At 45.7% G+C, this 21,433-nt stretch overlaps 1 protein-coding gene across 1 annotated transcript; it reads right to left on the bottom strand.

The window, feature by feature from the left end:
* Positions 1 to 1,703: 1,703 nt before the first annotated feature.
* Positions 1,704 to 20,691, bottom strand: LOC144762213 (homeobox protein Mix.1-like). Its single transcript, XM_078647364.1, has 3 exons — positions 20,493 to 20,691; positions 5,145 to 5,521; positions 1,704 to 3,565 (listed from the first exon to the last, which is right to left on the bottom strand). The coding sequence occupies exons 1-3, from the start codon at positions 20,689 to 20,691 to the stop codon at positions 2,951 to 2,953; spliced, it is 1,191 nt and encodes a 396-aa protein (XP_078503490.1). The 3' UTR covers positions 1,704 to 2,950.
* Positions 20,692 to 21,433: the final 742 nt, after the last annotated feature.

The following is a 21,433-nucleotide window of genomic DNA, read 5'->3' as shown; positions in this document are numbered from 1 at the left end:
CTCAGCACAGCTGCAATACGTTTAATGGGAGAGAACTGGCACTTCTCAGCACTGCTGCAATACATTTAATGGGAGAGAATTGGCACTTCCCCGCACTGCTGCAACACATTTAATAGGAGAGTACCAGCACTTCTCAGCACTGCTGCAATACATTTAATGGGAGAAAAATTGAACTTCTGAGCACTGCTTTAATACATTTAATGGGAGAGTGATGCCACTTCTCTGGAGCAAACAGTTACTCTAAAGACTAAGGGGCATATCTTAAAGAAACAGCGTTAAAATGATTGCTGCTTTAGCGGCAGGAAACTACCGCTAAAGCGGCGATAATGGGCTTGATAATATGCCCTTGTGAATTCCCATAGAAGCCAATGTTCTGGTGTGAACATGGGCTTCTATGGGAATTCACAAGGGCATATTATCAAGCCCAATATCGCCATTTTAGCGGCTTTTTCCTGCCGCTAAAGCGGCAATAAATTTAACGCCTTTCTTGATAATATGCCCCTGAGTGCCTGCACTTCTCAGAACTGCTGCAATATATTTAATGGGAGAGAACCTGCATTTCTATATTCCCATTTAAAGCACTGGTCGCTATTACTGAGTACAATCTTAGCTTGAGAGAGTGCTCGTGGGCACTAAGGGGCATATTATCAAGGACGGCGTTAAAATTATCGCCGGTTTAGCGGCACAAAACTATGCCCTGGAGAATTCCAATAGAAGCCCAGGTTCACACCAGAACATGGACTTCTATTGGAATTCTCAATGGAATATTATCAAGCCCATTATCGCCGCTTTAGTGCCGGTTTTCTGCTGCTAAACTGGCAATAATTTTTAACGCAGTTCTTGATAATATGCCCCTTAGTCTGCTGTGAGTCAGTACCAACAGCCTGAAAATGATCTATGGAAGAAGTTCTCTAACATTGAAGCAATGTTTAGAATGTTGAGTTTGTGACCCTAATTTGCACGCGAGGCTCTTGGTCACTCCTCTAACGCCCTCGTTTGTAGCGCCTAGCTACAGGCCGCTTTTGCGCGCCCACTGCATATCGTGGATTTTTACGTTGCTGAATTGATCCCATTAAGTCACCTGTAACGTAGCTACATTTTCCGCTCACATTTGGGGCACATGGAATTAGGGCGCCATCGTGTGCCTGCGTTAAATATTACAGGTGTGCAAAAGTTGTTGGTATTGCCAATGCTTCTTGCCTGAGTTACTAGATTTCACACGAGGATGCTAATCTTTATTGCACATGAGATATGGCGACCGAGATTCCGCAGATGCGTCATAAGTTGCACACCACACACATACGTAAGTGGGTATTTGCACCTTTGCAAAATGTGACTGGGTAAATCACAAATTTTTAATGTATGAGTAAACTGCAACTTTTCCTAGACATAATTGCATTTCTGTAACGCTAATGACTGTGAACTGCGCACTGTAGGCGCAACATTAATTGTGGGCTGTTTTATTCCGTGTTTAGCACTCTAGTTTATTCTCTTATCAAGACTTGGAAACTTGGCTTGCGTGGCCCAGCAGACCCACTGTTCCCCAGGAGGGTGCGTCGTATCATTGGCACTCCGCCACAGTCACATGTCACTGGAAACCCTTCATCACAGCGATGTTTATTAACCAGAATTGCAGGAACCCTTCTCTTCACATGGAAAAGACTTGCTTTTATTTTTAAGAATATCCTTTACAGTCACGAGGCTGCTTTTTGACATTTTATTCAATGCAAAGAAATTATCATACAAATAAAAAACAAAATAAAAAAATGTACATAAGTTGTGAACGTATACCTTTTAAATGACTGCCTCCCTGTCTTCTTCCGTGTTTTTAAATTTTAAAAAAACTCAAAGCTAGTGAATCATATACAGCAATAAACTACACTGTCATATATAGATCAAAAACAACTTTTTATCCCTTTTTACACTGCCATTTTATGGCTTCAGAACAGTACTACATCAACCAGGGTTGGTGTTTGCTTAACTACAGCAGCGTAGATTGAGAAAGCTACAGAAAGGAAAAAATAACGCCATAGCACCAAAAAAAGTACATACTGCACACTGAAAAAATGTATCAAAAATAATGTCTGAAATCTAGTCTTGTGTGACGTGCATGGCTCTTAATCGCCTTAAACAACAGCCCTGAATTTTGGATGTTCTATCAAAATGGCTCCTGGACACGATTAAGTGGCAAAAGCGAAATGTATACAAATAGGTCTAGTCGTTTTTGGTCAAGCTATGGGTTCATCCCTTATGTCTAATGAAGAAGATTTCAAAAAGGTCATGTATACAGACTATTCATTTGTACCGAGGCGAGTAAACTCCTTACTTGGTTAGTACAGCGTCAAACACGTCATGTCGCGTGTAGTTATGTGCAGTGAGCATCACTCGTGGATAGCTAGGTCTGATAGGCTCAGTCTGTCAAAAACGAGGAAGGAGCTGAACTACGTAATTTTCTTGTCTGGCTTCTGTTGGTCAACCAAACAAAGATGACACCTCAGGCTAACCAGTGCCTGCCTTTACAAATCTCCCCTCTTAGAATGACACCAGTGTCTATGTTTGTTGCCTCTGCCTAACTGCTGAGAAAATCTTGAAGCCTGAAAAGGTCACGGTAAGCCATGATCTAAAATTTCAGAAGGCCAGCTACAGGTTTGTTCACAAGCAGAGAGTAGTAATCACTAGTTCAGCACTGGGGTGGCCACAGTTGACACAATGAAGTGGACATCTTTGATTGGGATAATTCTGTTGCCCAGAACTGTGGCTAAACAGCTCTAAGAAGGCCAGGACTGGATATTGGGGCGAAGGGGTTTCATTTTCAAGAAATGTTGCATCATTTTCTCAAGCCATGTGTCCATGTTCCTAAGGTCAAGCAAATGTGGAACAGAAACCTTTTTTGCGCTTAGGATCCAGACTTTTAGTTGACTTCCCAGGGCTTTGGACTAGAAGCTTGCAGCTACCATTCAGATCCGGACTCGGAGAACCTCTCGCTGCTGCTGTCGGATCCTGGGGAGTACTGCCCATAGGGGCTGGAGTGTGAAATGGGCGCTGGGAGCTGCGACAGATCAACGAAGAGGCCGGTTTTGCTGCACCCGGAATCAGTAGACAGAGGCAATGGGGGAATCTTGACATTCATCTCTGGCCCAATGGTCTTGTTAGGGGGGAAATTGTCATATTCCACAACCATACAATCCTGGTGCTGCTTGCCAACATTGTTCTGAAAATCAAATAAGTAGGCAGCCCCCTTGTACTGTGGATCCTGCATTGGGTTGGAGGGCTGGAGGGTTGCGGAGTGCTGCAGGTACTCCTGCTCGGGGCGGCCATGTTGCATTGGGATCATGCGCTGAGAGGTGGGGCAGAAGTCGTCTGTGGGAGATCCTGAACCTGAAGAGTGATGGGAGAGGTCAGGCTGCTGGCTCATCTGACTGGCCATGCCCATCTGCTGCTGCGGCATGGGCCAGTAGGTGTACTTAGACTGGCCCCCAGTGTTTCCTGGGAAATGCTCCGCTGAGCTTCTGGGCGGATTTGATTTACAACGGCGAGACTTAGCACGTCGGTTCTGGAACCAAACCTGAAATGAAGAGGAAACAAACATTTGTGTCAGGATATAAACTGAATTCCTCTCAGTACTGTAGCAATATAGACTGCTGGTGAGAGCTATACCTGCAGTTAAAGGCCCACTGCCTGAGTTATAGGCCTGAGTCACAGACAAGGTCCAGAAAGAGGGAGAGGGGTTTTAAGAACCGGTAGAGCCCGAGACAGAGAGGCAATAATGCTATTAGAACATTTCACCCACTGAGGGTAGTGTGTTGTTTAAACAGAAAGGAAGAGATCGCTGAACATTGGGATGTGGGATCAGAGGGCCTCTATCAGCCATTCTTGGCCTCTCCGCATTGCCCAGAAATGAAATATACAAGAGGTTCGAAGACAGCACAAAATATGAAGAACACATAAACAAGAGGAAACAAAACCATCAAGTATTAAAGGTGTCTTAAACAAACACTTGGTCGTATTTGGGTCCTGGATTGATGGAATATGAGTGGTCCATTCCATTCAATTGTTTGTAATCACTATGTTTCAAAAATGGTGTTACTTTCCGAGTCTTTCTCACCCTCTTTTCTCCCACGTCACCTGCCATTCTTTCTCATTCCCTCTGGCTCCTCTCACATGGAAGAACGGAATTTATTCCAGATAAGCTCCAAGGGCGAGCCTTTCTAAGAGCCTAGAGAATCTTACATAAAGGCGGGGTAAAATGGAATAATCCTTATGTACTTCAACAATGTACGTACTTAGGGAACACCAACCCCATGGTCTGTGATTATTTGTAAGACAGTGTGGCAGTTTCAAGGAACCATCCAGTATTGCATCACTACCTATCACCAGCAGCAGGCATGCTAGCAAGTTCCTCTGGTGATGCCAGCGTGGGATTTGAGTCGTATTGTGACACTATCCGCTGAGTGACCCTTAAGAGTGTTCCTCCAGTCAAGGGATAACTCAATGTACAGCTGCCAGAACCCTCTGTTCCTCATCTCTGTCTTAAATATAAACCCGCCCTATTAAAAACCTTAACTAACTCCCCCTCTGCAGTGTTGCAGAAGCTGCTGGCTCCTGTAATGGAAAGTAGAGTTTTGTGTCCTCCCGCTGACTCCGCAGCATTCGGTTAATTCACTAGACGTTTCATCGCCGTACTGTAAAACACGGGTACTTGTGAGCACATGGATTATACAGCAAAAGGGTTCCTCAAAGGTGGCAAATTCAGGGCCAGGCACACAGGAGCAGCTGGGGCTGCACTCTATTTTCTGACAGTTTCTTTTATTACACTAATAGTGAATACATAAAATATATTATTCACTAATAGTGGAATAAAAATGGAACACAATAAGCCGGAATATGCACTTCCATGACAGATGAGGTAAGTAAAAATACTTCTAAATGTATGTTGTGTGCATAATTGCGGGTGAGAGTGTGTTTATGTGTTGGGGAAGTGTGTATGTGTGAATTTGTGTGCACGTGCAAGTATGTGTGTGAGTGAAAGTGGAGGTCAAAGGGCGTGTGATGTCACTTCCGCTACCCCGGGCATTTCGGTGAATTGGCGTCCATGTAGATATGTGTGGACTCTGGTCATTATAGCTAACAGGGGGGGGTCTCACCTGGATCCGCGACTCTGGCAGCAGGGTGATAGCCGCCAGCTCCTCCCGGAGGTGGATGTCGGGGTACCCGTTGCTGCTGAAGACCAGCTCCAGGGCCTGCAGCTGGGCCGGGGAGAAGCTGGTCCTCTTCCGGCGGTAGGACACTGGGGCGGGCTGTGGCTGTTTCTGTGGAGGCGGCGAGGGCTGTGGGTGCTTCGGGGGATGTTGCTGCTGCTGCTGCCGTGGTGCTGTCTCCGGGGGCTGCTGGTGCTGGGCAGACGGTGGGTGCTGTAATGCTGGCTGGTGATGCTGCTGTGAGATGCCATGCTGCTGCGGGCTGCTTCCGGTGGATGCATATTCCTGGAAGCTGCTGATGGCACTTAATCCTTCTCCGCCTCCTACAAAAATAAATCGGAATTAAAATTTGTGGCGGCTCTGTGAGTAGTATCACAGTGCTATGTGAAGCGCCTGTCAATCACCACACACAGACATGTGCCCACCTACATTGACTCGTTCCACCCTCCATCACTTCTGAACTGTGCAAACCACTTAGCGAAGTTTATTTTTTAGAAACTATGAGGTGCACTGTGGCTCTGTAATAGAGAATATTTACCTCCATGCCAGAGGTAGGCCTGTCACATCATTACTAACTCACGTGCACGCGCGTCGGGAGTGACGCTAACGTTAAATTCCCACTCTAGTCCGTTGTCTATGTTCATTGCCTATGCTAAGAAAAGTAGGAGGGCTAGGCGTAACTAAGGGAGCACTAATGTCAGATTTTAGAAGCAAATTTTAGAATTGTGGGTAATGGAGAATAGTCCAGAAATGGAGGCGGCCACAACTGACACAACAAATTAAATATATTATCGGTTTTATTGGCGCGGTTGCCCTAAAAGTACAAGCAGACTGGAACGTTACATATTCAATCAGATTTTCAAAAAAACATAATTATCAATGTCCGACGCTGTCGGAAAACCACTAACTCATCTTTACAAATTATTGATAAGTAATGGTACCTCGTGCAAGAAATGTCTGCTGATAACTTCTGAAGCAAGAAAAAAAATATTTGCACGAGTTTCTTTTGATTGTCGCGCGTTTTGATAACATGCTTTTTACCTGCATTGCCCCCACCGTTAACTCGGTTTTTACTGCTTGTCTCTAAAAAACTTTGACATTTCACTTGTCGTAACAGTGTATTAAAGTAGTTGTGTCTAATCTGCTTAAATCTATTTTTAAGCAATATAATTCGTTGTACTTTCTCCCACTAGAAATGTTTTCTTCCGGTTCACACGGTGGGGGAATTAATGCGTCTCTCTAAGCTCTCTAATCTGAGGTCTCAAATACTGGAAACTATAAAACTGATTTTAAGTTAGTGACGTGTAGATCAGTGGGTTCAGCGCCTGCTGCAGCGATCTGTGTTCGAATCCCTAGGGTACCGTCTCATGCTGTATCCTGCCGTAGTCATGAAAATAAGACAATTGACCTGACGAATAAACACTTAGGGGCAGATTTACAAACCCTTTGCGCCACTTTTGCATCACTTTTAACATGAGAAAAGTGACGCAAAAGTGGCGCAAGGGGCTTGTGAATAAGCATCCTACTGTTCAAACAAACATGTGCAGACAGTCCACTGCCCCACTGTATTGACACTCGAGTCTAGAGGATTCTCTGCATCAGGCAGTTAATCCCACTGAGCTACCCTACCGGTTGATGCCTAATCTTTCTGTCACACTGTAAGCAGTGGGAAGCAACCGGAAAACATGAGAAGTATTTGTAAAAATAGGTAAATCTACCATATGGCCAAAAATTCTACACTCTTCAAAACATTAAATAAATGCGAATAACCGCAATTTTAGGCATTACGCACTCCTTGCGCTTGTGGGGCGTTAAACGTGCACGTTGACACTTTTACATGTTTTAATTTAGCCAACATTGTCAGACGTGTCCTCAGAAATGACACTCGAACCATCATCCTTGAAAGGTTACAGCGCTACCTTCAAAACCATGCGTGAGGCGACGAGCAGGTGTCTCAGAACATGGCACTCCAGATATTGGGTATACTCTGCCCAAACTCAGGGAATGAGAGCAAAAACAAGCCTTTGTGAAAGCCACTTTAGACCCCCATAACCCGCAACACATACACACACACTTGTCTACCCGCACAAATTAACAGTCTGGTAGTGGGTGCGCATATTGAGGGAACACCCTGGCTATATCCTTGCAAATTCAGAAGCCTATTGGGACATCCGAAGGCCACCCAATGCACCACGGGCCACCAAAAGAGCGAGGGTTAGGAAGGAGTGAGGGACATGGGAGGGGTGAATGAAAGTGGAGGGTGAGAAATTCTGGAAACCGGAAGGATACTGAAGAAAGTGAAGCAATAGAGGGATGGGGGAATCAGGGCCGATGGATGGGGGAAGGGTGAGTGATATCGGGTGGGTGAGGGAGAGTGGAAAGAGGGGACACTGGGGGTGTGGGGGGTATGAAGGAGGGTCGGGCAGTGGGCCCCCGAGGGCGCCTGGAGTAGCGGGTGGAATGTTGGGCGAGGTGCATGGGGGGGTCCTTCAGGATGGAGGGAGAAACCGGAGGTGGAGAGAGAGGTGGGGGGGGCTGGAGTGCTGATGAACAAGCCAGGGGATGATGGGGGGCAGTGGAGGAGTCAGATGGAACCGCGGGGTCGAAGCATACTGGAACGCTGATATGATGATGAAGACAGATTCATAAAGCTCCTGCGAGTGTCCCGGCGCTATAGCATATTTTCAGAGAAGGCCGCCCCACGCCACTCGGCTCTGGCAAATCTGAGGCACCACATTGCAGTGTTCCCGAGGGCACCCTAACAAACTTGTTTCTTAGTAAAATTACCAATGCTCGGGGTGCAGTAGGCTTCTCTCTGCTCTGAGCCCCGGTGCCACTGCACCCGCTGCACCATCGATAGCCCAGTCCATGAGCGGGAGGCTGGGACCTCCAACAGACGAGTGACCCTACCTGCAGTGAATCCATGCGGGAGGCTCCCGTGGAGTCCGCCGGGGGCGCTGCTGCTCCCGCGGCCCGAGTACACCTCCCCGAGGCCCGGGGCGCACCGCCTGCCCCCCGCGTCTGCAGCCATGCTGCTCATTCCAGGCCCAGGCCCTCTTCCTTCCTTCTTCCGGTGCTGGTGTGCAGGGGTCGCCTTCCTGGGATGGTGTGCGGTGGTCTGGGGTTGCCTGCCGCACATAGGCCTCTTATACCGGGAGGAGGGCCAGGGGGGACCCCCGCTGATCCAGGCGCGCAGGTGTGAACCCCTCGCGGCGGGGCGCAGGCTGAGGAGGGCCGGAGGAGGGGGTGACACTGGGGGCCTGTCCAGACGCCATTGTCAGGGCTTCCTCTGGGGGGGCGGCGGGGGTCCCCGCAGGCCGCAGACAATACACATCCCCTCCAATAATATTTTCTTTGTGTGAGGGGGCCGGTGCCACTGGGAATACACACGCCCGGGGGTACAAGTTCAAACAGGGCCCTGGAAACACAGACGCCCCACACCCGGTACCGCCCTGCTGCCCACTTCAAGTTGACAAACAGGCAGTGACTGTCCGTCCACGGGTTGGTTAATATATGGCACTAAAGAGCGACCTCCCGTCTCTTTAATAGCGCTACACCGTAGCTTAACATGGGTCAAAGCTACTTATGGATAAAAGTTACTGCAGGTTGTGTTGCTTTGCCAAAGATCACACATGTTGGTCAACTGGGGGTAGCCAGGATCCTGAACCAATAATTATTTAACCACAGGGCCATGCCTCCCTAGCGCTACAACATTTGCCGGAGGGCCACGTCTCTCAAGCGCTAGAACATTTACAGTTCACCAAAAAGTAAGGTAATCTGAATAGAAATAGCTCGATAGTTTACGCCGCGCTCTCCAGAGAATTATCATATATATGTCTGCCGCAGACATTAGGACCCAAGTGGTGTAGGTTTCAGTTGGCCAGTTACAAATGGCGTACAATAGGTCTAGTTACATCATATGTGGTATTGTTTATGTCCAGCTGACAATACAAGGCACGTTCTACTGGTAAAATAACAACGCCAGTGCTAGGACACAACTGGGGCTGTCTCCACAGTAGGACCGCACATGTCCGCAAGTGGATCCCTTAAAACATTTGTAACCGGCAAGCGCAATTTGCATTAATAATAAAGTATTGCATAGAAGGCGGATTCAGATGCTCAATTTGCATATGTACCATCGACGCGTAAACACCAGGCATGCATATTCATGAGATAGGGCGCACGGTGACCTGCAGACGTGCCTTATATTTTGGTCCTAAAGGGGCTTCTTACTGGGCTCTGTTAATCGTCCTACTAAACATATACGCATCCGGTCTCTTTCTCATACCCAACAAACTTTGCACACAACTACCATTGACAGTGGATAACTTGCATGCAAAACAGTGCCAAAACGAAGCGCCTTTAGTTTAGGTTATTTTGACTATATGCAATATAGATGCATCATGCACCAGAAACGTGCAGTAATCTAAAACATTCTGCTGTGATGATTTAAAAGATTCTAATGATTGTGATTAATCGAACAATTCACTTTTTACATTAGTGCCTTTCACGAACAAAAAGAACAGAAATTAGACAGACTAAAGACACATTTCCAGTTCCAGGTACTTTTCTGGATCTCAGTACTAATGTGTGAATTATTTTTGTAAAGGTGGGTTTCTTTCTGGCAGTTCCAGTTTACCAGTAGCCACTGGTTTCTGCCGGATATGTGTTTTTGGCATATACTTTTTGGACATCTGAACTCCAATTCATCTAGGATCTAACTTTTTCTAATCAAATGAGTTTTATTTTGCTTAAGTAAGCATTTGTAATAAACCAGCAGCGTATTACACGTTTGCATTTGATTACAGCACAGACACAGCTCTTTGTCCACACGCAAACCTGCCACAAATGAATCCAGTAGAGACCATTTAGGAATGGTAAACTGGACTTTCCAAAGGTGTTTCCGCCTCCACTCAGATGGACTACCAGCCTTTTATAGTGACATTGAGACTAAAACTTCTCAGATAGACGCAGACACGTTGTATTTTTTCCCTTTTTTAAGACACTACTTAAAGTAGAAATTTGTACATTGCACAGACATTTAATTTTATTCCAGTACCTAAAAAGTCTTAGTTCTAACAGTGGGATTTCAGGGTCTCTGCTTCTCTGGTGCTGCTCTCTACTCACCCCAATGTGTTTGCTGGCTGGCTAAATTCAGTGCTTAATTTGTGCCGGTGCTTGGCACTGCACTTAATTGTCAGGGGCACTTGTGACAGTCTGCCACAAGGTGGTGCTGTCTGGCTGATTTAAAGATGAACAGAACAACAGTTACTTACTAATCCAATATACATTAAAAATGACTCTTACCTGCCGCCTAAACTATTCTTAATGCTTTGAGGGCCTGGAATAGCCCAAATTATCACACTTATAAGTGTGATGGTGAGTTGTTGTGTTGTTACTATCATTAGCAGCATGTCAGGGGCAATGTGTGGTGCAGCTGCAATGGACCCCTGAGGAGAGCTTATTATTTATTACAAATTAAGCACTGCAAACCTACCCACCACACCTTGGGCCTGGCTGAGCTTCTGTGGGACTCCACCATGTTCCATTGTGCTTCCGCCCACCACAACATGGTGCAGTAGGTGAGCCTCCCCTTCGGCTCGAGATCCCGCCGTGAGGTACCGACGGACAGAGCGGTGCCTTATCCTTCCGAGCAGTTGCCGGGTGAGGTGAGGCTTACTTCCCACAGATCGATGGGGAAGACCAATTGCATCTATTGAGCAAACTAAGAAGATGTGGTAGGATGGTCGTGAACGACCACTCTTATTCTACTTTGATAATGGTTTATTAATTTTTCTACATATTATTTCGTCATTCTAACACGTTTGATAGTGTAATTGCAGTAGCATATAAGAGCTTGGCCCTGATGAATGCCAGTGAATTTTCACAATACGGCAGAAACATGTTGGCCCTATTTTTGTTTTCCACCAAGCAAGCCAGACAGTGATTTTTTTACACTGTCACTACACTATTTTTAATCTGACGTCCAGGCAAACACTATTAAAGGTCCTTGTTTGCCTTGACAGCCATTTTATCCACTTCACTTGATTTATTTTTTGCACTGCACACATCAGCTTCACCTCTTGTATGAACAACTGCGGTGACCAGACCATGGCCAAGTGATGCACTGACCAAGGTTTGGGTGTCCTACATGATGAGGCTCCGCCAGCTGGGTGGGCTGATAGGACTCAAACAGCAATTGTTGATAGCCAATCTGATTGCTAGTCACTGATTTAATCCTCTCTGTGCAACCTGTCCAGTGCTAGTTTAAGCTTCTCAGCGCTACTCGACTTACAGGCTTTTTTGTTCTTTATGCAGTAGGTGAGCCCACTTCAGCCACTGGCTCTCTTCACTGTGAGTGATGGCATTTTTCTTATGAACTTTTGCACATCTGCCTAAAACATAGTCCACGTCAGTGGCAGGGCTGATGACCAATCTCGCTTTCATTTCTGCTTTTAGTTCACTTTAAATAAAAATATTTTTGTGAAGGCTCATTTGTTTGGCATTTGCATATATATACACACCACCTTTAAAAGACAGCATTTTTACTTTGTATTTTACATTTACATTTTTTTTTTAAAAACACACTCGGGTTACCATGTCCAGACCTATTGGCTGTGCCCATACTTGTAGCTAGGTATGGTAACTCAGTGTATTAATGCATTCGCGCCAGGGTTATAAAACAATCCTAGCTATCTCGTCAAGAATTTTTAATTCTATTAAGGACACATTACCCTGGGTGCTACAACATGTAGTGTTCTTTAATGTGGAAGTTTTTTTTTTTGTTGTTGCAGTTTTATATAGCGCCAACTAGACGTGAAGGTTTTGGAGCGCTTAACATGAGCCCCAGTTACATTACACAAGTACAAATAGGCATATTATTGAACTGCATTCAGAAGAACTTATTTAAAATGTTATTTTTGTATAACTGGCTGGTAAGAAAGCATTGCATTGATCCGAGGGAGAGCTGTGAGGAAATAGCACTTCTTTTAGTAAAACATGAATCCAAACACTAAAAGAAAAAAGTGAAAAACTCCTGCAACTTCTTTCTATTTTACTTGTATTCCTGTCCAAACACGGATTACAAACTTTCGAAATCAGTGCAGGTATTAACAAGCATTAAAAATGCAATAGGTCTCGCAATTGTTTCAGTTAGAGCCATTGTAAATGACAATCCACCAGATTCATCATTGTCATGTTTTGCGAGTCCTTAATAGCGATTTTTAAGGAATCGCTATTAAAGACTTGCAAAACGGGATTTATGTAGAAATCGCAATATTTTTTGCGATTTCTACTGCTTCCTTATTTGCGATTTGCTAATTGCTAATCGCAATAAGGAAGCGATTTCAAGGGTGCCAGGGTGTCCAAAGGACACCCTGTAGCACCCCTGCAATGGCAATGTACACTGGTGTTGCGCACACACATGTCCAAAGGACATGTGTGTGTGTAACATACAACTTAGAAAAATGCACTAAAGTTTTCGCTATTTACCACGTAGTCAGACTTCGCGGTAAATAGTGGCCCCAGATTGTGAATTCGCAAATTTAAAATGGTTCATTAATTGCATTTAAGGAATCTCAAATTGTGATTCCTTAAATGCAATTATTCGCAATTTAGCGATTTCTAAAAATGTGATTTTTGCATTTGGGATGATGAATCCCAAATGCAAAAATAGCGCTCGCAAAGGGCCAGATTCTCAGAATCTGGCCCTTTGCGAGCCGTTTTGGGCTTGATGAATCTGGCTGTAAGTCTTTTACTCAATTATGCAGATCGGGTAGAGCGTAATGTCTTTTTATTTCAACATGCTTGGGGAAGAGGTTGTGGGCTGGGGGCCAGGTGCGGGGCACCCTTGGCGGTACCAGAAATCTGTAATCTGCCGATTTGAGGCATGCATTGGGGCGGCATAAGATACACGTTGCCACATTTCCCTACGTGTTTTCAGATGTAAAGGAAGGCTCAGCGGTCTTTGCCCCCCTTTTAGACACAATATTAATAATTGACGCTTGAAGAAAGCCGTGTGATCCTGGGCACATGGCATTAGTTGTTACACGCCCTCTAGCCATTAGTTTCCAAGTAGAAGTGCTCGGAAGACAGTTGACCACAAGTGTTCAGCTCTGCACAACATTGGCCCAGTCTCTTCAGCCCAGAGGCGCCCAGAGGCAACTGAAATCTTGGCAGTGCGCTACAGAAGCCCTCTGTATACCTGCGCTTAATTTGCCTTTTCATTCTGCAAAATTTATTTAACCCTTCTGCATAATGCCCGGTTACTCACCGGTAATACACATTACTCCGAGTCCTGGTCTTCCCGTCCTCTTCCTGAGCCCTTCCCTCCCTCCCTGGTTTTGGGCTTTTTGGGTGATTGTTTTAATTATTTGGGTTTTTCTTTGTTATTCTCAGGATGTTTCTACGACGCACTTCCCCCTTTATTGTCACCTGATAGTGGCGCCATGTTGGGGGAAGTGCGAAAAGCTCAGCTAGGTGATAGGTTTCTGTGGAGCAGACTAGCTGCTCACTGTTAAGGAATGGGTCGGGAAGACAGGACGAGGAGGTAATTTGACTCTCTCCTGCCGCATAATTTCACTGGCCCATGTCTTATCACACTGCATCATTATGTCTTATCACACTGCATCGCTATGTCTTATCACACTGCATGTCTTATCACACTGCATCATTATGTCTTATCACACTGCATCGCTATGTCTTATCACACTGCATCGCTATGTCTTATCACACTGCATCGCTATGTCTTATCACACTGCATCGCTATGTCTTATCACACTGTGAACTTACAAGAAGTAAAGAACACACTTGCCTGTTACATCTCACTAACGCACACCCCATGGATGTGTTACTTTCTTTATCACCCCATATCACAATACACATCTGACGCATTTTATCTCACCACATCTCTGCAAACCGCAAGGAAGAACTCCATTAATTCTTACCTCACTATATCACTGCTTGGAACAAAGAAGATGGAGTGATGGCATGTTTATTTCACCGTATAATAAAGAACAAACAGAAGCATTTTTAGCCCAATGTGTGTGCCACCCCTGTACAGTAAGACGTGTTTTCGGTAGTACCGAGTCGCTGACTGCTCGTCATTTTTATGTGTTTTCCCTGAAGTTGGGTATGAAGTTTCCTCTCGAGGCTCAAGTGGAAAACAAGAGCATTGAACTTTTTACCGCCTTCGGGTGAGTAGAGTGACAGGACGTGCAAAGTGAATTAAAGGTGATGCACACTGTTGTACACGTAGCGGGCAGTGGGGGTTGCATGCTTTGACTAATGACTTGTGGCTGATGATAGGTGCAGTTTACTCCATTTTTTTGTCTTACTCTTTGGGGCCGTGCAGCACAGTATTACGGTTTGGGGTAACTTGAGACTTCTTTCATTTTCTATCACTCCGTAATGGCGCTTCCTGCTGGAATGGCCATGTGCAGTCGACCGAACATTAGCGCGTGCTCGGCCTTAAGGTTCGACCTAAACACAGTGGGGACTGTTTTTGTTACAATTCAGTATCGTTTTCACCCCCACCGACGAATGTACCGGGCAAATTGATTGATGTGCCTGCCCTTAAAATGCCTCATTTACGACTAATTCAGCCACCATTACTTTTGCGGGTAATCTCGACAACCCCTGTATGGATCATTTAAAACCCCATCGATTTTTAGTGATGTTAGTTGTCCGATGCATTCTAATAAAAAAATTAAATAGTCACCAACATTTCGCACTTGATGCTAAAATTCTCTTAAAACGATTTGCTAATATGCCCGCCTTTCTTTTTTATGGCCGGCTCCTTGATTGCCCTGGCCGCCCTGTGCTTGTAGGATGATGCGCCTGTCTCTGTTTCAAGCGCTTTCAAGGGGGAATGGAACAGGCCCCTCCCACTACAGGTCTGTGCTGCCAGCCAAACAGAGTGGTATGCGCCAGACGCGAGCGATCTTCGCCGCGTGAGGAGCGCTGCCTTTGCTGAAGCACAGGAGGTGGGCACTTTCCGGTACAGAACTAGGGATGAGGCTCTTTCCGCGACCGAAACGGCGCTGTCCATTCACCATAGTCCAGAGATGATCGCTTCTTCAGCCTGAGCATACCGTACATCTTAACAAGCTGTCTACGTGTGCACATCTCCTGTCCGCACAGGCACAGCAAGCAGGAGACAAGGAGGGACAAGAGAGGTGCACGCGTACACATGACTCGTACGGGACAGAAGATGTGCATACGTACACATGACCCGTACGCATGCACATCTCCTGTCCCTACACGTGCACATCCATGGGGCGCGTTACTGCGGACGCCGTGCAGGGTCCCCGAGAGCTTTCGATATGATCTGGAGCCGACGGGGGGGAGGGAGGGAAAGTGAAAGCACGCCATGCGCTCGCTGTGTTGAAACGCCTGCCCTAAACGGAGACAGGAGATGTGCACACGTACAGAGTGCACACCTCCTGTCCCTACGCGTGCACATGCCCTGTCCCCCTTCGGCCAAGAAACCGACGACAAAAGGTCTTGACAAGGCGAGCAGCACATGCGCTGCATCGCTAGGCGATACCTAAAAATCAGACGAGGGATGGCCCCAAATTCTACAAAAAACCATTACCAGGCTGCGGAACCAACTGGATTTACGTTTTCTTGTGAAAAAGTTGATCATATCCTACTGTTTCTAAAATGAATAGCAGTTTAGAGCAGAATGTAAAGTACCAGCCCCCTGGGGGTCAGAGTAAAAGTTGCAGCACATCCGAACAGCCTAACATTGAGGCAACCCCAGATTCAGCACTCTGGAAACAGTGTGAGGCAGCATTAGCCGGGGACAGCCAAGATGTGCAGCTCTGTGAGAGTAACGTCCAGTGGCAGCGCCGCAGGGGCAGCATAAAGCAGACGAAGCGCTATGGAAAAACCTAAAATAACGCACCAGCACCTAGGGATAGTGAAAGCTAGCCGCCCGCGGCACTGCATGAAGTTGAAACTCCAACTTCAGAAGTTGAAACTCTGTGAAGGCAGTTTACTGTAGCAGCAATCTGGCAGCAGCAAAGAGCTGCACTATTGTTGGAAAAGCATAAAGTAGAAGCCGCCTTGGAGCAGTGAAAAGCAGCAGCAACTTGGGAGACTCTGGTTCCCCAGCTCCAAATTTGGCAGCTCAGGCCCTACGCCACGACGAACCTATCGCACTGTACATGTAGCTCTGCAGAAGAGGCATGAACCCACTAACCTGCGTAGTCAGCTATTTTATTTATTTTATTTTATGCATTTTTATATAGCGCAGACTTTACCCAAAGCTGTCAGAGCGCTTTACAATAGAACAAAGTATGACACATGAGAAGATTTACAAACAATAGAACCAAGGGGCATATAATCAAGGGCCTTATCGCCGCTTTAGCGGGAATTTTTCCCGCTAAAGCAGCGATAATTTTATCGCCCTATTACCTAGCTGTCGCTAACACCAGTTAGCGACAGCTAGTAGGAGATAGTGATCATCTTGGGGCCCACTTTGAATGTCAGCGATATTTATCGCTAATGACATGCAAAGTGGGCGTGCCAAGATGTTAGCGACTGGAAACAGTCGCTAACATCGCTATCTCCTATTACCTACTTTTGGAAATATTCGTGCTAAGCGCGAATATCTCCAAAAGCTAATGCCTGCCCAGAGCAGTTCTTAGCCATGTTATCCAATGGTAGGTGGATAACATGGCTAAGAGCATTAGCTCGGTAATGCATGAATATCGTTGACTTTTTAGCGATATTCATGCATTTCGGCCGATTTTTATCGCTTAGGAGATAAACCTTGATAATAGCAAGGCTTCTAAGCGATAAAAATCGGCGAAGCACGGCGATAAAATAATAGCCGCTAACCAAGTTTAGCGATAATTATCGCTATTGCTTGGTGTTAGACGGGGACCCGGAGGGTCGGCCGAGTACTGGGGGAGAGGCCTCCGAGGAGGGCCGTCTCCAGCGATCGTACAGACAAGTCACTTCCCCCCCACAGATAGACACCACACAAGGATGAGATCAACACTCTTTATATAGGGTTCGTAAGGCAAGGTTATCAGCGATACAGGGGATTCAGGACTCGAAGGTCCCCTCAATTCTAGTCTCTGTAGGGAAAGGGGTAGCGGGACAGTCTTGGTACCGGATCGGTACAGGGGGTGGCAAGCGAGAAGCTCACAATCCTCGAGCTTAGGAGTCTGCAAGGTCGGGCCGCGGCAGCACCAGCCGGCTAGGACGAAGGTCTACAACGAAGGGGGCCGCGGCAGCGCCAGCAGGCCAAGGCGATGGTTCACGTTGCAGAGGGCCGCGGCAGCGCCAGCAGGCCAAGGTGGTAGTTCACGTTGCAGAGGGCCGCGGCAGCGCCAGCAGGCCAAGGTGGTAGTTCACGTTGCAGAGGGCCGCGGCAGCGCCAGCAGGCCAAGGTGGTAGTTCACGTTGCAGAGGACCGCGGCAGCGCCAGCACGCCAAGATGATGGTTTTACGAGGGTGGGCCGCGGCAGCGCCAGCAGGCCAAGACGAAGGGTTCACAGGGCAGGGCTGCGGCAGCGCCAGCAGTCCGTCAAGGATGAGTTCTTCTCGGTGTCTCTCGACTCCAGGATACCACTGCCTTCCTGGTCTGGCGCTGCCCCAGTTATAGGTCTGGTCCCCTTTGATGTCCGGACCTTCGCGCCTGGAGGTCGGGAGGTCCGGAATGAGGGAGTCCAGACACCGAGCAGGGGGGGGGAGCCAGCGCCCAGGGAGGCCGGGGGTGATCGACACCTGGCGGAGGAGAGCCGTTGACGACTCCTTCTTCCATTGATCTGCCAAGTGGTCTCTTTACCTCCTGTGTGGAGGTTGGTGCCTCGATGTCGGGGCCTGGCCAGGCCCAGGGTTAGGGTCGAGTTGAGGCCACGCGGCCTCGTGCTGTAGTGTCCAAAGATGGCGGCTGGGCCGGGGCCATGGTGCTGATGGGGACCAGGGCCAGCCGGTACGGGAGGGTTCAGGAGCTGGAGTCCCGTTATGGACGGGTTGTGGGTTGCCGGGGTGGTTCTTGCTGGGGATTCAGGGAGAGCCGGGTCCGGGCCCCGTTGTGAGGAGGGGGGACGGCCCAGCTACGAGGCCTGTCCAACACTTGGTAATATGCCCCAAGTACGTTACATGGGTAGATTTACAAACTTACAAAGGGGATAGTTGAAAAAGTAAAATAAGAGGTGCCAATCACAACAAAAAAGACACATACATTAGGATTAGGTTAGTGCAGGCATAGAATACATATTTACAACATTGTAAGAACTTACAACATCAGGAGAATGCCAAGCGACCTTGAGGGACATGAAAAGGATGTATTAATTCTGGAAGTGTCTTTGGAAGAGAAGATATTTGAGGTTTGCTTTGAAAGTCCAGGTAGAGGTGGTGATACGGAGAAATGGAGGAAGCGAGTTCCAGATTCTAACTGCATTGCCTGAGAAGGATTGAGCCATCGATCTTTCTATTTTGAAGGCAGGGGGCTCAAGCAGTACGTTTTCAGCATTACGTGAAGGCCTAGAGCCTCCAGAGATTTTAAGTTTATTCACCATGTATCAAGGTGAGAAAGTGTGCAAGGCTTTGTGGGTGATACAGGTAGTCTTGTAGATTGACCATGCTTCGATAGGAAGCCATCGAAGAGAAAACAGTATGGGTGTGATATGATCATTTCTTTTGACCCCATAAACAAAACGAGCCACTGAATGGAGTACGGATTTAAGAGGAAAAATGTGCAATTTGGGGAGGCCAGCAAGGGGAGAATTGCAATAGTCCAATCTAGAGAGAACCAGAGATTGGACCAAGGTTTTTAGGCCTTGCCCTGGAAAGAAACGTTGAATCTCCCAGAGAAGGCACAGTTGGTAATGTGCATTCTATGCAATGGAATTGATGTGGGAGTGTAGCTTGATCTCAAACCAATAAGAGGGGCTCTATTTCAACCAAAAGGGAATGGAGCGCCAAGTTACAAAAAGTAAAAACGAGATTTTTCCCTTAGGGTAATTTGTACAACTTTAGACTCAGCCAACATTCAGTTCATTCACACCTCAAGTCTTTGAGAGCAAACCTCAATTTGTTGTGAACCACTTACAAAGAAAAATTATATAACACGTTAATTATATCAAAAACAGACTATTTATTACAAAGCTAAAAACCATTCGACTGAATGTGCAAAAAATACAAATATAAAAAAAAACTTTTAAAAATCATACAGTACAATCATGAAAATTCATACAATTCCACAGGAGAAAGAACAAGAAAAGACAATCAACTCTGTCTTATTGTTGCTAATCTAGAGTCCCTTGGAACAACATAGGGTTGGGTTTTATTCCCTATGCCCCCACTAATGTTGACCACTCCAAATGTAACATGTATCAGAGCGTCGACGCGTTTCGGTGGTATTAATTAATTGCGACCACCTTCTCCGGGACAATTACAAATGGCTTCTCCTCATTGTCGGCATCACCTGTGCAATCGCACATAGGTGAGAATCCTTTCAGAGTTTTCGCTCGTTTTAATTTTTCGAGGCCGATGTTACATTGGTTTATTATTCATGTAGGGAGCTGTTCTTCACCCTTACACTTTCTGATTCTTGTTTTATGTATTATGTTTTGCATTTTATAAACTGTGTATTAAATTGAGATGTGTACTCATCTATGTTTTTAAAGTGTTACCGAATCAAATTATATGTGATATTAATAATAAAATTTGTATACACCTTTTACAAAAACTATTTGAGAACAGCCTCATTAATTTACCTTTGTGCTAGAATTGTGTAAAAATGATATATTAACCTGTGGGGATTCATAATTTTGGCATACCAGAACCTCTTACCTCTTGTCTCTTTCCGCACCTGAGTAGTCTTAGACAGGCCCGTTTGTGTTTCTATGTCAGATTTATTAGAACATTTATAAAGTAGTCCTTAAGCTCAGCTTTGGGGCCTGTAAAGTGGGACATCCCGTGTTTTTCATTGTGTTTCCCCCTGGTCCCAGACAAACCCAGAGGGGGGGCCTCCTTATTTTTCTAGCATGCCCATTGCTAGACTCGACCTAAAAACAATTCTAGCTATCTCGTCAAGAATTTTAAATTCCATTAAGGACATGGATGCAAGGGCTATGCTTCTCTTTCTTTGCTGACAAAATTACAGAAGCCAATCAAAACAAAGAAAAGCTTTAAACTACATATCCAATGAACCACGATGGCCCTGACACCATGTCTCTACCATTTAGAGGCTATCAATCCTTATAAAATTTCCTGATACAATGTCTGTCCTCTTTCTTTGCAAACACATAACAACTTCAGATGTGCATGAATGACCTGTCTCCAACGTGGGTACCAGGAACCAACTGCTACTTCTCACCAACGGGAGATCCCAACAGTACCCCTCAAGAGATGTAACATCAACAGTGATCTTTCCATCTTGATCTTTGACCGCTGGTGCCCCAACGTCATCGAAGCTGGTTTGATATCTGAACCTGCTGATAAGAAAAACAATCGTAAAATTATGCCTCACCATAAAGGAAGCCGAAACCATAGGGTGGGTTAGAAGATAACATAATATCAAATAGAAGGCAATCATGGTAACAATACGAACAATATTCTCCATAATACACATTATTAATCATAACTTGGGGAGGGATAATCCTCGTCTCCGTTTCCTTAATAGAACTGAAAATTCTTGACGCAATAGCTACAATTTTGTTATTCTATGTCAGGACCGGAGGCTTCAGATTATGCTAGTTTACAGATGTTGTAAAAACTACAGGTGTATAACCCTTAAACCACGTTGAGATTAGGGTAGGTACATGAGGATAAACAAACAATATCTCAACTGGTATTACTATGAAAGGTGATTAGACATGTATGCATCAAGCATTACGTGAACAGAGACAAGGAGACTCAGTAAGTGTTTTTTTTGGAAACGCGCTCATGGCATCGTATAATTAAAGAACAGTAAATGATATATACAGTTGTAGCAGCACTGTATGTAAACAAATATAATCATAAACAAAAACTCCTCCTGATTTTGACAACAAGACTTATAATGCTATCCTGTCATGGGCAGAGATTGCACAAGTCGGAAAATCAGTCTAGGCGTGGGTTACCAAATTTACAACTTAATCGATTGCAGATCAGTATTGACATGAACAAATATTGCAAACACAAAGTTAAAAATTTCATTCATTTATTAAAAAAAGTTTATGTTAAAAACACTAATACATTATATCATATGTATTCTGCAGACAATTCTATGCACA

Source organism: Lissotriton helveticus, chromosome 6 (genome assembly GCF_964261635.1).
Source record: "Lissotriton helveticus chromosome 6, aLisHel1.1, whole genome shotgun sequence".
NCBI classification, from domain to species: Eukaryota; Metazoa; Chordata; class Amphibia; order Caudata; family Salamandridae; genus Lissotriton; species Lissotriton helveticus.
This window is presented reverse-complemented; position numbering and strand designations above follow the sequence as displayed.

Coding starts and splice junctions, on each gene's coding strand:
- LOC144762213 (XM_078647364.1), bottom strand. CDS start 20,691: ATGGTGAGGCATAATTTTACGATTGTTTTTCTTATCAGCAGGTTCAGA. Junction 5,522..20,492: donor GGTACCCACGTTGGAGACAG/GTCATTCATGCA, acceptor TTATTTTTGTAG/GAGGCGGAGAAGGATTAAGT. Junction 3,566..5,144: donor TGCCAGAGTCGCGGATCCAG/GTGAGACCCCCC, acceptor TCTTCATTTCAG/GTTTGGTTCCAGAACCGACG.